Source organism: Trachurus japonicus, chromosome 3, assembly GCF_045865225.1.
Source record: "Trachurus japonicus isolate A0001 chromosome 3, Traja_1.0".
Lineage (NCBI taxonomy): Eukaryota > Metazoa > Chordata > Actinopteri > Carangiformes > Carangidae > Trachurus > Trachurus japonicus.
This window is the reverse complement of record NC_140909.1, coordinates 9,522,777-9,537,818: the sequence shown is the minus strand read 5'-3', so window position 1 is coordinate 9,537,818 and position 15,042 is coordinate 9,522,777. Positions and strand designations below refer to the sequence as shown.

The 15,042-nt window shown below is 39.2% G+C and overlaps 1 protein-coding gene across 29 annotated transcripts in view; it reads right to left on the bottom strand.

The window, feature by feature from the left end:
- Window positions 1–7,574: 7,574 nt before the first annotated feature.
- Window positions 7,575–15,042, bottom strand: part of plekha7b (pleckstrin homology domain containing A7b) — a 72,054-nt gene continuing 64,586 nt past the window's right edge. For 15 of the 29 annotated variants that reach the window (XM_085760139.1, XM_085760150.1, XM_085760196.1 and 12 more), the window contains 4 exons: window positions 14,003–14,230; window positions 13,090–13,223; window positions 12,725–12,873; window positions 7,575–8,319 (listed from right to left, as the gene is read on the bottom strand). In XM_085760139.1, coding sequence (XP_085616265.1) covers window positions 8,297–8,319; window positions 12,725–12,873; window positions 13,090–13,223; window positions 14,003–14,230 — 534 coding nt within the window. In that variant the 3' untranslated portion in view covers window positions 7,575–8,296. Of the gene's footprint in view, window positions 8,320–9,991; window positions 10,208–12,724; window positions 12,874–13,089; window positions 13,224–14,002; window positions 14,231–15,042 lie in introns of all 29 variants that reach the window. The other 14 variants (XM_085760041.1, XM_085760079.1, XM_085760007.1 and 11 more) reach the window with 2 other exon arrangements.

Genomic DNA, 15,042 nt, shown 5'->3' with positions numbered 1-15,042 from the left:
CCTCCTCCTCCTCCTCCTCCTCCCCTCCCAGACAAGAGATGCGAGAGAGAGAGAGAGAGAGAGAGCAAGAGAGAGAGAGGGAGGGAGGGAGAGAGAGATTTGTGGTGAAATAAAAGTGGAGTCAGGGAGGACGGTTGTTACTGGCCGCAGTTTAGTCACTTTAATAAGCTTATACTTAAATGAACATCACTTTCAGCTGCACAGCGGCTGCAAAAGTTAAGGCCGACTTCTCTCCCCCTTTTAGAGCCGCTGCACTTTTACTTTAATGACACCTTTTTTTTATTATTATTATTTAATCTAATTTGATATAAAGAGATCCACCCAGCCTCGATGAGAGTGTTTCACATTCACCGTTTGTTAAGAGGAAGATAAAAAATTATGTATTTAAAAAAAAAAACCTCAGTTATTCAAGCTGATGGAGATGATGAGAGCAGGTGAGAGAAAACACTGCGAGGAGCTGATGTGGAATTCAGGGACCAGTTCAGTTCAGTTTGGTTTATTATTCAATCAGCATCACAAATCAGACCTGTGACTCTCTTTTTTTCAAACTCTCTCCCTTTTTTTTTTTAGCTTCTCATCTGAAAAGAAAGAAGAAATTGAGATGTGCACACCCTCCGCTGATCTTCAGCTGCTCTTCACATATTTGCAAAATTTCATGGTCAAATAATTTTTTGATATATGATCCTATAAAACTCTTCTCGCGTGCAAAGCGTTTTTTATTATTAGCCTCCAGTTTTCATGCCCTATTATTACAATTATTATTATTACTATTATTATTACTATTAATAAATCATTACATTTAAAGAATAAACCAGAAATAAAAGACTCGTCTTTCTGCGTCATCAGACAATTTAAATCATCAGAGCTGTTTTAGAAATAAAAATGTTCAGTCTGTAATTGTTTTAAATAATGACAGGAGAGAAAATGTTATTTCCCAGCATCACGTTTAACCCAAAAATTTCACACACTGATACATTTATTTGTTATAAATTCTGCATTATAATTCTTATTCTCAGGCTGTAATTGAAATAATCGTCATTATGCATCACTGATTCACCGTTTACGCAGGTAATAAATATAAGAGACCAGTGACACACGTTAATTTAAATAAATCCTACATTTTGTTTTACAAGAAAAATAAGAGAAAGAAAGAAAGAAAGAAAGAAAGAAAGAAAGAAAGAAAAGCCTGTTTTGGCATCTGAGCTGAAATCAAAGGTCTGAACCCACAGGTTGCGTTCACTTGCCAAAACAGGAGCTTTTTTTTACAGCGACACTCTTCTCTGTGCTGCAGCACGAGCATATGTTTTAAATGATCAGCTGAGCTCGAGGAGGCCCCGCACATGTCAAACACACAAAAGAAAATTCCTGCAGAGCCGCCGAGCGCAGATCAGATCAGATCAGATCAGGAGAGAGCGACCGAAACACTGAGCGAGGGAACAGACGGAAAAGTTGTCATCTACAAATCAACAGCAGCGTTTTGTGACACAAACAGAGAAGAGAGGACATGAGCTCCACACACACACACACACACACACACACACACACACACACACACACACACACATACATCACATCACATCACAGCAGCCAACACTGTCAGTCCATCAGTCAACACGTCAGCAGAATGACAACAACACAGCAGCAAGTGCCACACGAGACAAATAAGAAAGTTACTTACAAAGACATAAGACAGCAGCAGGAAATTCAGATTGTTAACTCACTGCAGAGTCACAGAGAAAGAGCTGAAAGAGGGAGGAGAGGAGGAGAGAGAGAGGGAGAGAAAGAGAAAGAGAGGGAGAGAAAGAAAGAGACAGAGAGAGAGACAGAGAGAGAGAGAGAAAGAAAGATGGAGAAGTGGCCATAAAGCTCAGTCTTGTGCTCTTCACTTTTGTCTTAGTTTTTTTGTTGTTGTTCAAGGTAAAGTAAAAAACAAAACAAAAAACGCACAGCTCCACGTCTCCATCAGAGGAGGCGCGTTCCCGCTGTGCGCGCACACATGAGCTGTCACTCACTGTTTGGTCTGAGTTTAAAAGTCTCCCTTGTTTTTCTTTTTCTTTTTCTTATTCTAGCTACAGTGTGAAAGAAAATAAACGACACTCACTAGAAATAAGAAAGAAAGAAAGAAAGAAAGAAAGAAAGAAAGGACCTTACCTTTAGGAAAGAAACTTTTTTTTCTGTAGTTTGCACTTGATCGCCTCGCTGGAGGAATGTGGCACCTTCCTCCGACAGAAACACGAGAGACGCGGTGAAAACGGCTTTGTGAGGTGAAATTATAAACAATCCTGTAACAGTCTAACAGCACGTTTCATCGCCAGAGCCCTGCATGCTGAAGTCATGTGTGATCTGTGCTGCTGTGAGTGTGGCCTCCTCACGGTGCAGCAGCGGACTCTTCTCCTTCACCACCCGCACTCACGCGGCTCTTTGACGTGTCTCATGCGCCACCTTTCGGACACTGCGGGAAACGCGCGCGGATAGTGTAAGTGTGTATGTGTGTAGTGTGTGTGTGTGTGTTTGTGTGTGTCCCGCAAACAGCAGATTGAGACAAAAACACAGGATTTGATCCACAGTTTCCTGTTTCTTCTGAGGTGAACTTTATATTGTTTATGTGAGTCTTTGATACAGGCTCATTGTAAGAAAGATAATCAACATTACTCATGTGCTTCATACAGTATTTTCTCCTTTTGCACTAAATTTATTGCTGCTTTCAAAATCACAATCTGATCTGCATATCAGGACAAGAAAAGCTGCAAAAAAAAAAGACATGAGTCATGATTCTGGCTTCATTCACTGCCCAGCTTGATTGAAGATGACTTATGGCTGCTGCAGCTGAGCAGGTGCCAGCCGGATAGTTCTCAAAACACAAATATAGGCTACTATTTTTACAGAGGTGACTGTAATGGCTTCCTCTTTATAGCTCGGATGCATGAAGCCTGCGTGAAGAGTAAAAGACAGTCCAACTTGTTGGGGGTATAAGGCAGGCACATTTGCATACCCTGTGAGTCTTTGATGCATCTTGAAATTCAAGTCTAGCCCATAAATATTTGAAAAGGAGAGTGCATGAAAATCAACATTTTTGTTACATTAAATTAACATGTGTTCTTCTCCTGTTCTGCATGGTTAATTAGAGAACACCATTCAGTCAGTGAGTGAGGATGAGTGAAGACGAGGAGGGGTGGGTGGGTGGTGGATTGTGGGGCGTGTGTATACGTGTGTGTGTGTGTGTAGGGGGGTGGGGGGGGGCAGCTTCAGCTTTGATTACAGTGCAGACAGAGCAGGTTTCAAAGGTGTGCAGCTGATTCATGCTTCTTAGGACCTCGGTGATTAGTATTCTCAATGAGGATTCATATTTATCTGCATTATAAACGAGGAAGATTATGAAAGTTCTACTTTAAAAACCGTCTGCATGTGACATGAAACCACCTCAGGTTAACATGAGTCAGGACCTGGAGCACAGAAACACTTTATTCTAAACCTCTTATTTAGCTTTTATAAGCAGCAGCACATTTCATTAATAAACATTTATTACACACTATGATAAAGCTGTAAACAGGTGATCAGAGTTAAGTGATGTCTTTGTTGTCAGATAATATTTTTCTTTTGTGGTTGCAGTCATACACACATTCAGTAGTTTTAAATACATTTATAAAGATTTCTAAAGCTGCTGCTATGAATACAAATGATAATCCTCACAGTGAATTGGTGCATAGACATAATCACATAATCAATTGTTATTAAAGCTGATGGATATTTTTTTGATTCATATATCCAAAGGAGACTCACCTTTGTTGTTTCACTCTTATACAATAATGAAAATGTTTATATAGTGATGGACATACTGAAGCTGAGTGTATAGCCTTAGGAGGCGACGGAGGATGAGAGGAGAAGAACATGCAGGCAGCTCAGTTCAGTGACTTGAGAAAAAATAAAAGCGCAGAGCAGATGTTGTACATCTGTATTTTAAATGTGTGGTCTCTGAATACAGGCCATGCTGCTTTGTAAACACATAGAAGCAACTGTCCTGGATCAGTGCTGTGAGCTCTGCAGATAAATGTCTAAATCTCTAAAACGCTGTATGAAGAAATGAGGAAAGGATCCTGAACGTCTCACATGATCCAGATGTAAAAAAAAAAAAAAAAAAAAACACTTCCAGAAAACAACAACAACAACAAAATAAAATAAAAAACACACAAACAGATTAATATATAAAAAAAACAACACTACTTAGTCATTATTGAAAACCAAGTTATGCAATTAACTCAAACACTATTTGCATACATGCAAATCATCTCTCTCTCCCAATTGGACTTGCAAAGTGGGACGCTCTGTTCTCATTAGTTGACCCAAATCTCCGACTTGTAACTCTGGATTTCATCAAAGTTTAGTCAGGATCTAATATTTCCTTTCAAGTTAACAGAGAACCACTGATTAATCATGTTGAAATAAGGAGTGCAACATGCCAGTTCTAATTATATAGTTATCAGGGACACCATCACATAGACTGTGCCAACAATACTACAAATATCAACCCTGTTGTACTCACATATGTGTAATAACAGCCTATATGTAATGTATGTTTAGATACATAACTGCACTTTATTGATCGTAGCCTGATCAGGAATCATGTGAAAACGTGTCTTCCCTTTAAGAAACATCAATAAATAACCTGTGTTTTTATGCATTTGAGAAAAACAGTGACTTGAATGGAACTTCCTTCCATTTATTAATATATGTTCATTTTCTCTCATTCATTATCCATTAAAAAAAAATTATAATAATTTGTTACCACTGCATTGGACTGTGTGGACCTGAAGGTACGTTCACATCCTTTTCATTGGCCTCATTGAATGCTGTAAATTTCACTTAGCTCAGTGTGTATGTGTGCATGGAGATTAAAGAGGATGCCCAGGGGCATTTGGTTCATTTACAAAGCAATTGCTTTTATGTACAAAAAGCCCAATTCACTGTAGGTATTGTAAAAAGCCTGCCGTTTAAGGAACATGAGATGATTTCATTGTTTAATGCAACACAGCGCCGTCTCAACACACACTTAATCATTCATGTTGGAGGAATTGTGTTCTCTCACTGTTTAATATATTAAGCTGATAAAGCTATTATTCAATGTTTATTATTATTACATTTGTATCGTCTCCCCAATGAAACCACAGCTTTAAATCTTAAACACAATCGCTTTGAAGAGGAAAAAAAAAAGATTCATAGAAGATATTGTTGTTTTAATTTCTGCCAATAGTTAGGTCAGTGTGGTGCAGCGTGACTGTAATTCAGCTTTCCCTCTATTCTTTTTATAGCATGCACGACGCACGTTGGGAGGAATATTCAGTGATTCCTAACTCTTCAATTATTCAACAAATCACCATTCCATTTCTTACATATTAGAAAATGTAGCGTATGTGGTGCTTGAAAATGATAAAACAGCATAAAATACTATTTTTGATATCAAAGCACCTATTGCATCGGCTTCCTTGGTTTTGTATTTGTACAATTGGACTACAATCCGGATTCCCACTGTGTGCAAAAGGAGGCGCCGGCTGTGTTTCCACTGTAGTCTAAATCCTCAGACATTTACTGCGAGTAACAATCATATTTATGTGATGGAAATAGGCATCACTGGGAATCAGTGCAGGATTTCTCCTTTCTCCTTTCTCCTGCTCCTGTCAGGGGAAAAACTGTGAATATGTTACAAACGCAGGGTGCAGTGTAGTGAACAATGTGGACCTGAGAACAAGGTCAGACTCCTCAGTGAGGTCTCCATAGGCTCTTCCTTTCAACCTGGCAAAAAAAAAGAAAAGAGAAAGAAAAAACACAAGAAAAGTCAAAGCCTCAGTCTAATCAATGTCACTCTGAGCGCACTACAAAGACTGACATGGAGCTGTTTTACTTTCTCTAATTTCGAGTGAGACATTTTATTTACTGCTACTTATTTATGACTTGTGTAAGAAACTACATCCCTGTCAGGAAAATAAGCAGAAGTGTGTCGTAGTCTGTTTGCATCTGAAAAAGCATCTCTAAAGCCAGTAAGTATTTAGTAAAGGATTAATGCGGGAGGCCTTGATTGCGTTTAACGGAACAGGACCCAATTAGCATAATAGGCCCTCTTTCATTCTCTTTGAAGTCCAGAGCATAGAATAACAAATGTATATGAACCACCAGCCAAACGTCAATACATGGAAATGCCACAATCCTCAGTGGAGGGTCTTGGGTGAATTTTTGCAGGAGGAGGGAAAAACATCCCATTTTATTGCAAAATAAGCAGAACAGAGGATGTGATGGGTCTTCTAGCCACCAGGGCCAGCGGGCGCTGTGGGCCCCCCCACCCCAGATCCTGGAGGAGATACGGGGAGGCAGAGAGGATGCTGCTGCTGCTGCTGCTGCTGCTGCTGCTGCTGCTGCTGCTGCTGCTGCTGCTGCTGCTGCTGCTGCTGCTGCTGCTGAGGGAGGTGCATCCTTCTTTCTCTCTCAGGTGTTTTCAAAGCACACCCCGATGCAGACGAGTGAAAGTAATTACTCTCCAATTAAAGATAAAGATGTCACTTGGGAGGGAGCCGCAACACAACAGCCGAGGAGGGCGAGGGGAGCCGTTTCACATCCGGCGGTCTGCGTTTGTACCAGGACCAGGAGTCCGTGGTAAATTTAATAAAATAAACACCGGTGTTGAAAACTCTTAAGGTTTATTACAGTTCTAACAGCGCCGTCGCACTCTCTTTTAAAAAACATATTGTCCAGATTCTTTTCTCTCTGACTCAGATGTTCTTTGAGGTTTCTTTTACAATTGCAATGGAGGCATAGTTCATGATTTAAAGATATGAATTCTGTACTTCAGAATCCAGAGTTATTAGTATCCACCTTCTTGGGTGAAAATACACGGAATTAAAAATGCTCTTTTGAGATAGAAAAAGCTTTGAACTTGAGAAACATTTCAAGAAGCCTCTCTTTTTTTTGTATTGAAACTTCACCTCCTTTGAGCATGCCATAGTTTGGTTCCTTTTTCAAATAATAGAATGAAGTTTAATAGGTCACGGCAATCAATGTGGAGGTTCAAAGAGAATCTCAGAGCTATGATGAGTGCACATTTTGTACTTTTCCTTTGTACATGATTAGAATAAAGATACGGTCAATAAATACACCAGTGAAATATAATAAAGAACAAAGAGGTTCTTTTGGGTTTAAAAGTTAATTATGTCAGTAAAATCTCTTAGTCTAATATTTCAATCAGAGAAAGAATAATAAAACCTAAATTTATAGATTGGCTTTAGACAGTTTGAATTACATTTGTATTCATTACCAAATCCCGACAAGTCGACGGCTGGAGAAGTACAAGACAAATGTGGAATTTGTGCTACACTACACAACTTCTGCTGCAGCGAAGACCAGAGAACTTGTCTCTACTGCTCAGACTTTGAGTAGATTATTTAGTCAACTTCTGTTAATAAACTTTTCATCTCATTTGCAACCGTTTACATTGTGTGTCATATTCTCTTTTATGGAGGATAAATGGAAAAGGAATATGAATTTGACGTAAAACAGAGGGAATAAATACATATGTGATGAACCAGGAATTGTGTTAATATCTTTAATATTCACATTTTTATAAATTTCCTTTGTGCAACCTTCCCTCAGTCGCACAGAAAATATGTTAAAGGTTATTTTCATCCTGATGTAAGCAAAAATAAAATTCATTTTGGCAAGCTAAAAGGAGACTGGCAGTGCTACAGGTACATACATATGATATTTCATGTGGTTTGGTGTAAGAATAATATCTGATAAAAATACTACCATCATGACACATTTAGTACCTCCTGTTCGTAACATGTTGTACCTGAAAAAACAAAAACAAAACAAAACAAAACAAAACAAAACAAAACAGACAGACAAACAAAAACCTCATAAATGTTCTGAGCTGAGATCACACTGCAAGTAAAAGCAAGTCAGCCATACCTTGAAAACATGATACAGTGTACAATTCAAAGTGCAATAACATGTAGAAAATCGTTTCTTTTATTACTATGAGATTAACATTAGTTAGACACTCAGTTAATAAGCACAGCAACGTCTTTCCTGTGTTTTCCTCAGGAAAGTTGCCGTCAGCAGCGAGAAACACTCGGAGGAGTCGGTGCTGCGTGAACCTCAGAGATGTTTTGTCTTGTTTGTGAATGTTTACTATATAATAGTTCTTCTACTGCCGTATGGAAAGGTGTAAGTGTCCAAAATAATCAAACGAAATCCTCCTTTTTCTTGCAAGAATCCAGGTGTTTGTTGTTGTCATTGTGGGGATAGCACCTCAGTGTCCAGAAATAGCTTGAGCTGAGAGGCGATAAGAGAGAAGAACAAAGTAAGTACAAACACAGTAAATATCCGAGAAGAAGACAGCAGGAGTAATCAACATCAGATAAGACCTGGAGGTTTTTCTCTTTTGTTTTTGGAGCCTCAAATGAATTATAAAAAAAACACTCCAGGCTCTTCTCTGAGTTATTTTTAGAGGTTATTTTTGCTCTTAAACTCTAAAATGAACCAAATAATTATTTCCTAGACATCAAGAATGTATTAGTCAAATAAGCCTGTGCCCTAAACTTAGCTGCCTACCAATTATGATAATATGCACATTACTAAAAGAGACACTGGAGGACAATCATTAAGGATATTATAACATGTGAGGCAAAAACAGCTGCCACACAGATGTGAAACTCATATAATGAATAAATATAAGAACGAGCAAACACAGAACAACTGTATCTTCTACAGTGCATCACTGTTACAGCTCCTCAGTCTGCAGACACAGCACAGTAACACTTTTTTTTTTACACTGGAAGTGAATCCAATTAGTAGATCCTGAATGTCATGATCTAATCACAAAGCTGCCAAAGTGGCAGAGCAACTTTTTTTTTTTACAAACCGAATACTACACATCACAGCCCACCTCTAACAGCAGACCTGAACATGAGCTGAGAGAGCTAAAAGAGGGGGAAACAAACAAACAAACAAACAAAAAAGTTTGGGCAAAATAAGTATCACACACAACAAGAACAACAATAGAAGAAACAACATGCAGTCACACAAGGAATAAAGATTCCTCATACAGGAGAGAATAACAGATCCACATCATGCCAGGCTGATAAGAGGAAGCTCATGCTTTCACTTCTTGTAACATGCATTATGGTAAAAGGTCAATGGTTAGATACACCTTTGTAGATACTTAATCAACATCCAAGCACTCCATATACACATATAAGTGTGTTTCTACATAATATCTTAAAAATAAAATCTCCATCCAGCTCTTTATTTCAGACCAATTTCTTCAAGGAGGGGCTAATCACCATGTAACTCAAAACCACTTAAAATTCAAAGATAAAATGTAATAATCAAATATTTGTCAGTGCTGGTCGATGGATGGAAGATTTTTTTTTTTTTTTTAATAAGGCAGTAAGACGACAGAAGCCTTCTCTCTGCGTTTACAGTAACAACACTGATATCTACTGATTTTTTTCTTTCTCTCTTCTGGCTTAGCGCTGCCAGGCTACAGATGGGGAGCTAATTGGTGCCGAGGAATGCAGCTGTGCTGACTACTGAACTGTCAAGGTGCTAAATCAAAAGGTGTCTCTTTTGTTAATTATACACAATGCTACAAACAGTCATGTTCCTTTCAGCCTTTTCTTTCCTCAACCAGCCATAAATATTTTGGCAGTGGTACAAAAAAGGAAGAAGAAGAAAAAAAAAACAATTTACACACAATTATCACAGTGGGATGAGCGGACTGCCTGCAGATGTTTGTTTTGATTATAATGGGAGCAGAGGCAGGGCTTCCCTAACCCAGACAAGATGTGTTTCCTACAATCACAACAGAGCAGTAAAGCATTGAGTGAGGTGCAAAGCACACAGAAGCCCCTTGTTAGAAAGAATTAGTGCAGCCTCGAAAACATTAGCACCAAAAAAAAAAAAAAAACAGAAAAAAAAAACACCACATGCAGTTAGGCCTTACTTTGTGTCTGAGATTAGACAAACGTGTAGTGAATTCCGTTGCTTATAGGAGAGGGAGGCGCCAGAGAGACAGGAGGAGATGATACAGGAGGAGATGATACAGGAGGAGATGATACAGCAGGGGGAAGAGGAGGAGGAGGAGGAGGTGGAGGAGGTGGAGGAGGAGGCGGTAGAGGGGGTGGGGGAGGAGGAGCGGGGACGTTAGCCTGCGGAGGAACTATGAGGAGAGGAAAAGAGGGGAAAAGAGAGAGAGGGAGAGAAGGACATCGGTTGTTAGACAAGTGGTCGGCAGTGGGACAGTCTGAAGGCGGAAACCGGTTCGAGAGCAACTTTGTGTTTTCATGGACGGAGACACAAACTATGAGAGTGAGAAAGAGAAAGAAGATCTTACCACTACAGTTACATTTCCTGTGTGCCCAGTGAAATTATGACACTGAGTGGACAACGAACTGGACACCTAACATCTCTGTATAGTCGCTCCAAAAGATACTTTGGTTTTTTTTAGTTGAACTAACTAGGTTTTTTTTTGTTCATACGTGAATTTAATACCCGACACATCCAGGTGCTCAGTGATCTGCAGCATTATTAAAATTCATCAAAAGGGCAGCTATCATGGTATAAAGTAGAGCTAATCAATTAATTGTTAAGTTGATTCACAGACAGATGATTGTTAGGTTTAACCAGCTGATGGTTTCAGTCAGTGATGAGGCAAAAAACTCTTCTCCAGCGTGTACTAAGAAATTGTGAAAACTTTTTTTTTTCACTTCTTTCAACAAATTTTCTTTTCAAAACCAAATTCATTTATTTTTCTCTATGTACACTGTTGCCCATAAAGTTGAAATTATGTTTGTTTTCAGACACAATCCTCTTTTTATTCCTATTATGAAGGTTAATTTCGGTTTAATTTCACTGTTGACATGTTTGGAAGAGATTGATCAAGTAAGTTTTGAGAACTTACAGTATACACTTGATCTATTAGGAAAAAATCACATTGTCAAAATCATTTCATGAGAAGAGGAAAAAATATTTTTTTCCAACTTTATGGGTGTATGATAAACCAACAGTTTTCAGTTAGAAAATAGTAAGAGTGCTCATTATATTTTCCAGGGCCAGAGATGGAAACTTGACCGTCTAGATGTTGAACTAGCAACAGTTTGGTGTTTTTTTCTTGAAACACAATTTGACCATATCAGCTGCATTTTGACTTTCTATCGATAAAAAGTGCCCCGCCCCGACTCAGAAACATAAATAGACCCATGAATGTGGACAGAGAGAGGATCTTCATCAGCAGCATCTTTATGAACTTTTGTTTTTACCACATTTCCGGTGTTTTATGCAGATTTGACCTAAAATCAACATGATTTCAGGGAACTTTAACCTCAATCAGGAAAACATTTGAAGGCATTTGGAAAGAAGAAAGAATTCATTAGGATGGTAAAAGTCTGAGGCTAATATCTCCTCCACCGACAAGCGATTGAGGCTTATTGTGGTCTGTACAGTGTGGGTGTGTGTGTGTGCATGCGTGTGCTTGATCTTTCATCATCTGAACATTTCATTGGCTTAAAAGAAAAAAAAAACAATTCATAGTTAAAGAAGCAACACACCAGGAAGTTTTGAAAATCATTTTTCCAGAAGAAAATTAGAGAACCTTTTCAATAAATAACCAATAACTAATTACAAAGTACCACAGTATTTGAACTGTTCAGAATAACACATCCAATAATCAGAAACACCTTTTCTTTTAATATATACTGCACTTAATTGTGGCGCTGAATATTCCTGCTTTTATGCCAGATGCATAATACAGTGAAAAAGAGTCTCTTTCTTTTAATTCAGGGATTTGAAAGTGCACCAGCAGCAGCGTGCACCTTCCTCTAACACCAAAGGCAGAGAAAGTCATTGATTCAGTCTCCGCTGACAAGATGCCACCAGTTATATTCTCTGACATTTCTCTATGCTAGAAATAATGTTATAATTGTTGACTTTGCCTCACTGTGCATATTAAGCTTCCACACACACTGACAGCTTGAGTGTTACTGTGTGTGACAGATATATGTGTGCGTGCGTATGCGTGCGTGTGTGTGTGTGTGTGTGTGAGGCAGACAGACTGACAATCTGCTGCAGCTACAGTGAAAATGAACTTGCCTGCCTGCTGTAGAGTATGAAAGAGATGAAAAGTGAGTGCAGTGGCTTTTATGCAGGTTCAGAGCTACGTTCAAAGCAGCAGCGATGGTATGCAGAAGGAGAGTAGAGTTGGGTCATTGATCAGCACACAAAATGGCCTCATCAAGCGATTCCTCCCCTGTCTGAAAGATTCTACACGGATTGCAATTAGAGACTATCTGAGCTCCTAATAAGGAATAATGTTCAGTTATTAGGAAATGAACAGCCTTATTGCCTGACTTTACACCTTACACCCTTCTCATCTCCACTCCATCAATCCAGCTTTCTTGAAAGACTGCTTCCCTCTCTTTATCCCTTCTTCAATCAAAAGATGTCAATTTGATGCCAGGAGAATTTTTACTGAAACTGTCAGCACTGCAAGCTTTTCTTCTTCTTCTTCTTCTCCCCCCCTTTTTTTTCTTCTTTTTGGCAGATACAGTAATTATTTATGTAAGTGTTTCAGTGGAATAATGATTTTTACACTCTTTTACAAAGCAAAGATGTATCGCCAACAGCAACCGACAGGCTGACACGAACAAAAAAATGATTCAAAACGATATGAACAACCGACCTGCCACTAGTTTGCTCTTGAGAGAAGCTTCGGAGGCGAGAGCGTAGGACATGGTGATGATCCTCTCCTGCTCCTGCAGAGCCGAGTCCAGAGCCACCAGACCCACCTCTGGCTTGTCCACGGAGACGGTCGGCGCCAGGTTCTGCACACTACAGCATGCACACAGATACAAGATTGGTGATTAATATGATACTGCAGAGGAGGATACTGTACCACGCAGGGCTAAAATCTTAAATTTTAAGTTTTTCTGTCTTTTAAACTTAGTTTTAGGTCAGCCACACACATTGCAAAGAGAAATATAGCCCTATTTTATATTTAAACTAATGCTAGGACTATTAATATACTAATACTTCTCCTTAATTTACCTGGATTTAGCCAGGATGCTCTTGATTCGCTCCACTTTACGATGACGCTCCTCCACCTCCTGAGGACTGAGCGGCTCCTCAGGCTCTGAATCCACATAACGCTCTGGGATCAACACTTTCTGAGGTTTGGACAACTACAAAATAGATACAGTGTGTGTTAACATCTATCATTATCATGTGTGTGGGGTCAAATGCAGAGAAAAACAACTATTCACTTAAGGTGGTTTCTGAGAGAATCCAGAAAACACTTTACAGCTCTGATTGTTTCCATATCTATAATGTAGCTAAGTAGAGAGACAGGTCATGATGAGATGAAGGACAAACAAAGTTTGCTTTCAATCTGAACTCTTCAACAAGGTGGAAATCTGTTGGACATTTAGCTGCTTGGTTAGAACTACAAGACTTGGAGGAATGCAGCTGGACGTTTATTCAACAGAGTATTATTCATAAATAGGATGTCTCTCTTTTCTTCTACCTCCTTTATCATTCGTCTGCCTCTCACAATAAACATTACTTTACACTTTGGCTTGTTGTTTCCACACCGTCTACTAAAAGAAGGTGACAATGCTGAAAGGACAAAGTGAGTAACCTCATGAATTCTGACAGAAAATGTACAAGGATGAATTCCTTCATGGTTATTTCGGCACGCTAAGTACAGAAATAATTGTTCACCGAGTTGAATGAAAGGAACAATCTTAGTGATTTGTGTCATTTTTGCTTCTGTTCTTTTTTTGGACTGTGGTTACACACAGCTGTTTCTTGTCTTTGGATGAGTGTGTTGGTTTTTTCCCTCTACGTCATCGTATTCACTGTCGTTGTAAGTTGTTCCTGTATGTACTCTTATGATTATTTCCGGGCTGACGTTAAACCCACCTGCTGTGTTTCCATCACTGAGACAAGTCCAGTAACTCACCTCTTTGTTGAGATCCACGTCATAGTCCAGTGGCTCCAGGTCGGCTTCAGGTGCAGGAGGAGTTGTGGCCATGGAGCGAAAGGTGAGCCATTCGTCGGACTGTGATCGGGGTCTCTCTTTGTGCTCGGGAGGTCTTTCCTCCCCCTGGACACTCCTAACTCCCTGTGCCTCCTCCCCCTGAACGGCCCTCTCCAGCAGCTGCAGGTCAAAGTCCTGCTCTCTCTTCCACTGGATAACGCACACAGGGGATAAAAAAAAACAACAACAACTGTGAAACAAATTACAGGATGCTGCCGTCAAGATGTCACGATTATGAAGCAAATGCGAAACTGCCACTTGCCTTCACACTTATTCTCATGAAACAAGCACTGTACAGCTCGCTAGTTATCACTGGTACGCTAACATGAATTTAAAGGCTGCAGTGACAGAGAGGGAGAGAGGGTGTGTACAGGTGTGAAATAGAAAAAAAAAAAGGGAGCATGCATAAACGAGTATGCATGCTGATATGAAATCGAAAGCTCTCCAGTGAGAACACACTGTAAATCCACCACAACACAGAGGAAGAGGACAACACAACACAACGCCACTGAAATAAACAAGAGAGAAAAACACTCACACCAATGACACATGACTCACCAAACACATCCCACACACACAGTGAATAAAACAACATGGCAAATACGTGTTCATTAGAAAATAACGTTTATTTATTTGCACACATTCACATATGAAAAAGTAGGGCTCTTAAAACTAACAATTAATTAGCAGATAAAAACACTGAGCAAACAGTGAGATCATTTAACCTATGTCTTTATAATGAAAAAAACATTAGTATCATCTAAATAAAAGGTGTCCTCTCACAAAGACTGTGGTTTGGTCAGTGAGGCACCAGTAGGCCCCAAGTCTTTAACACTTTAAAATTAAAAATAAAAAAGTGAGAAAAATGCTGTGATGAGGTTAAGTAGATTTCAATAATAGGTACTGCTCAGCGTATGTCAAATGTTTTGGTCAGTAGAAAAATAAGTAGGCACTTTATCTCT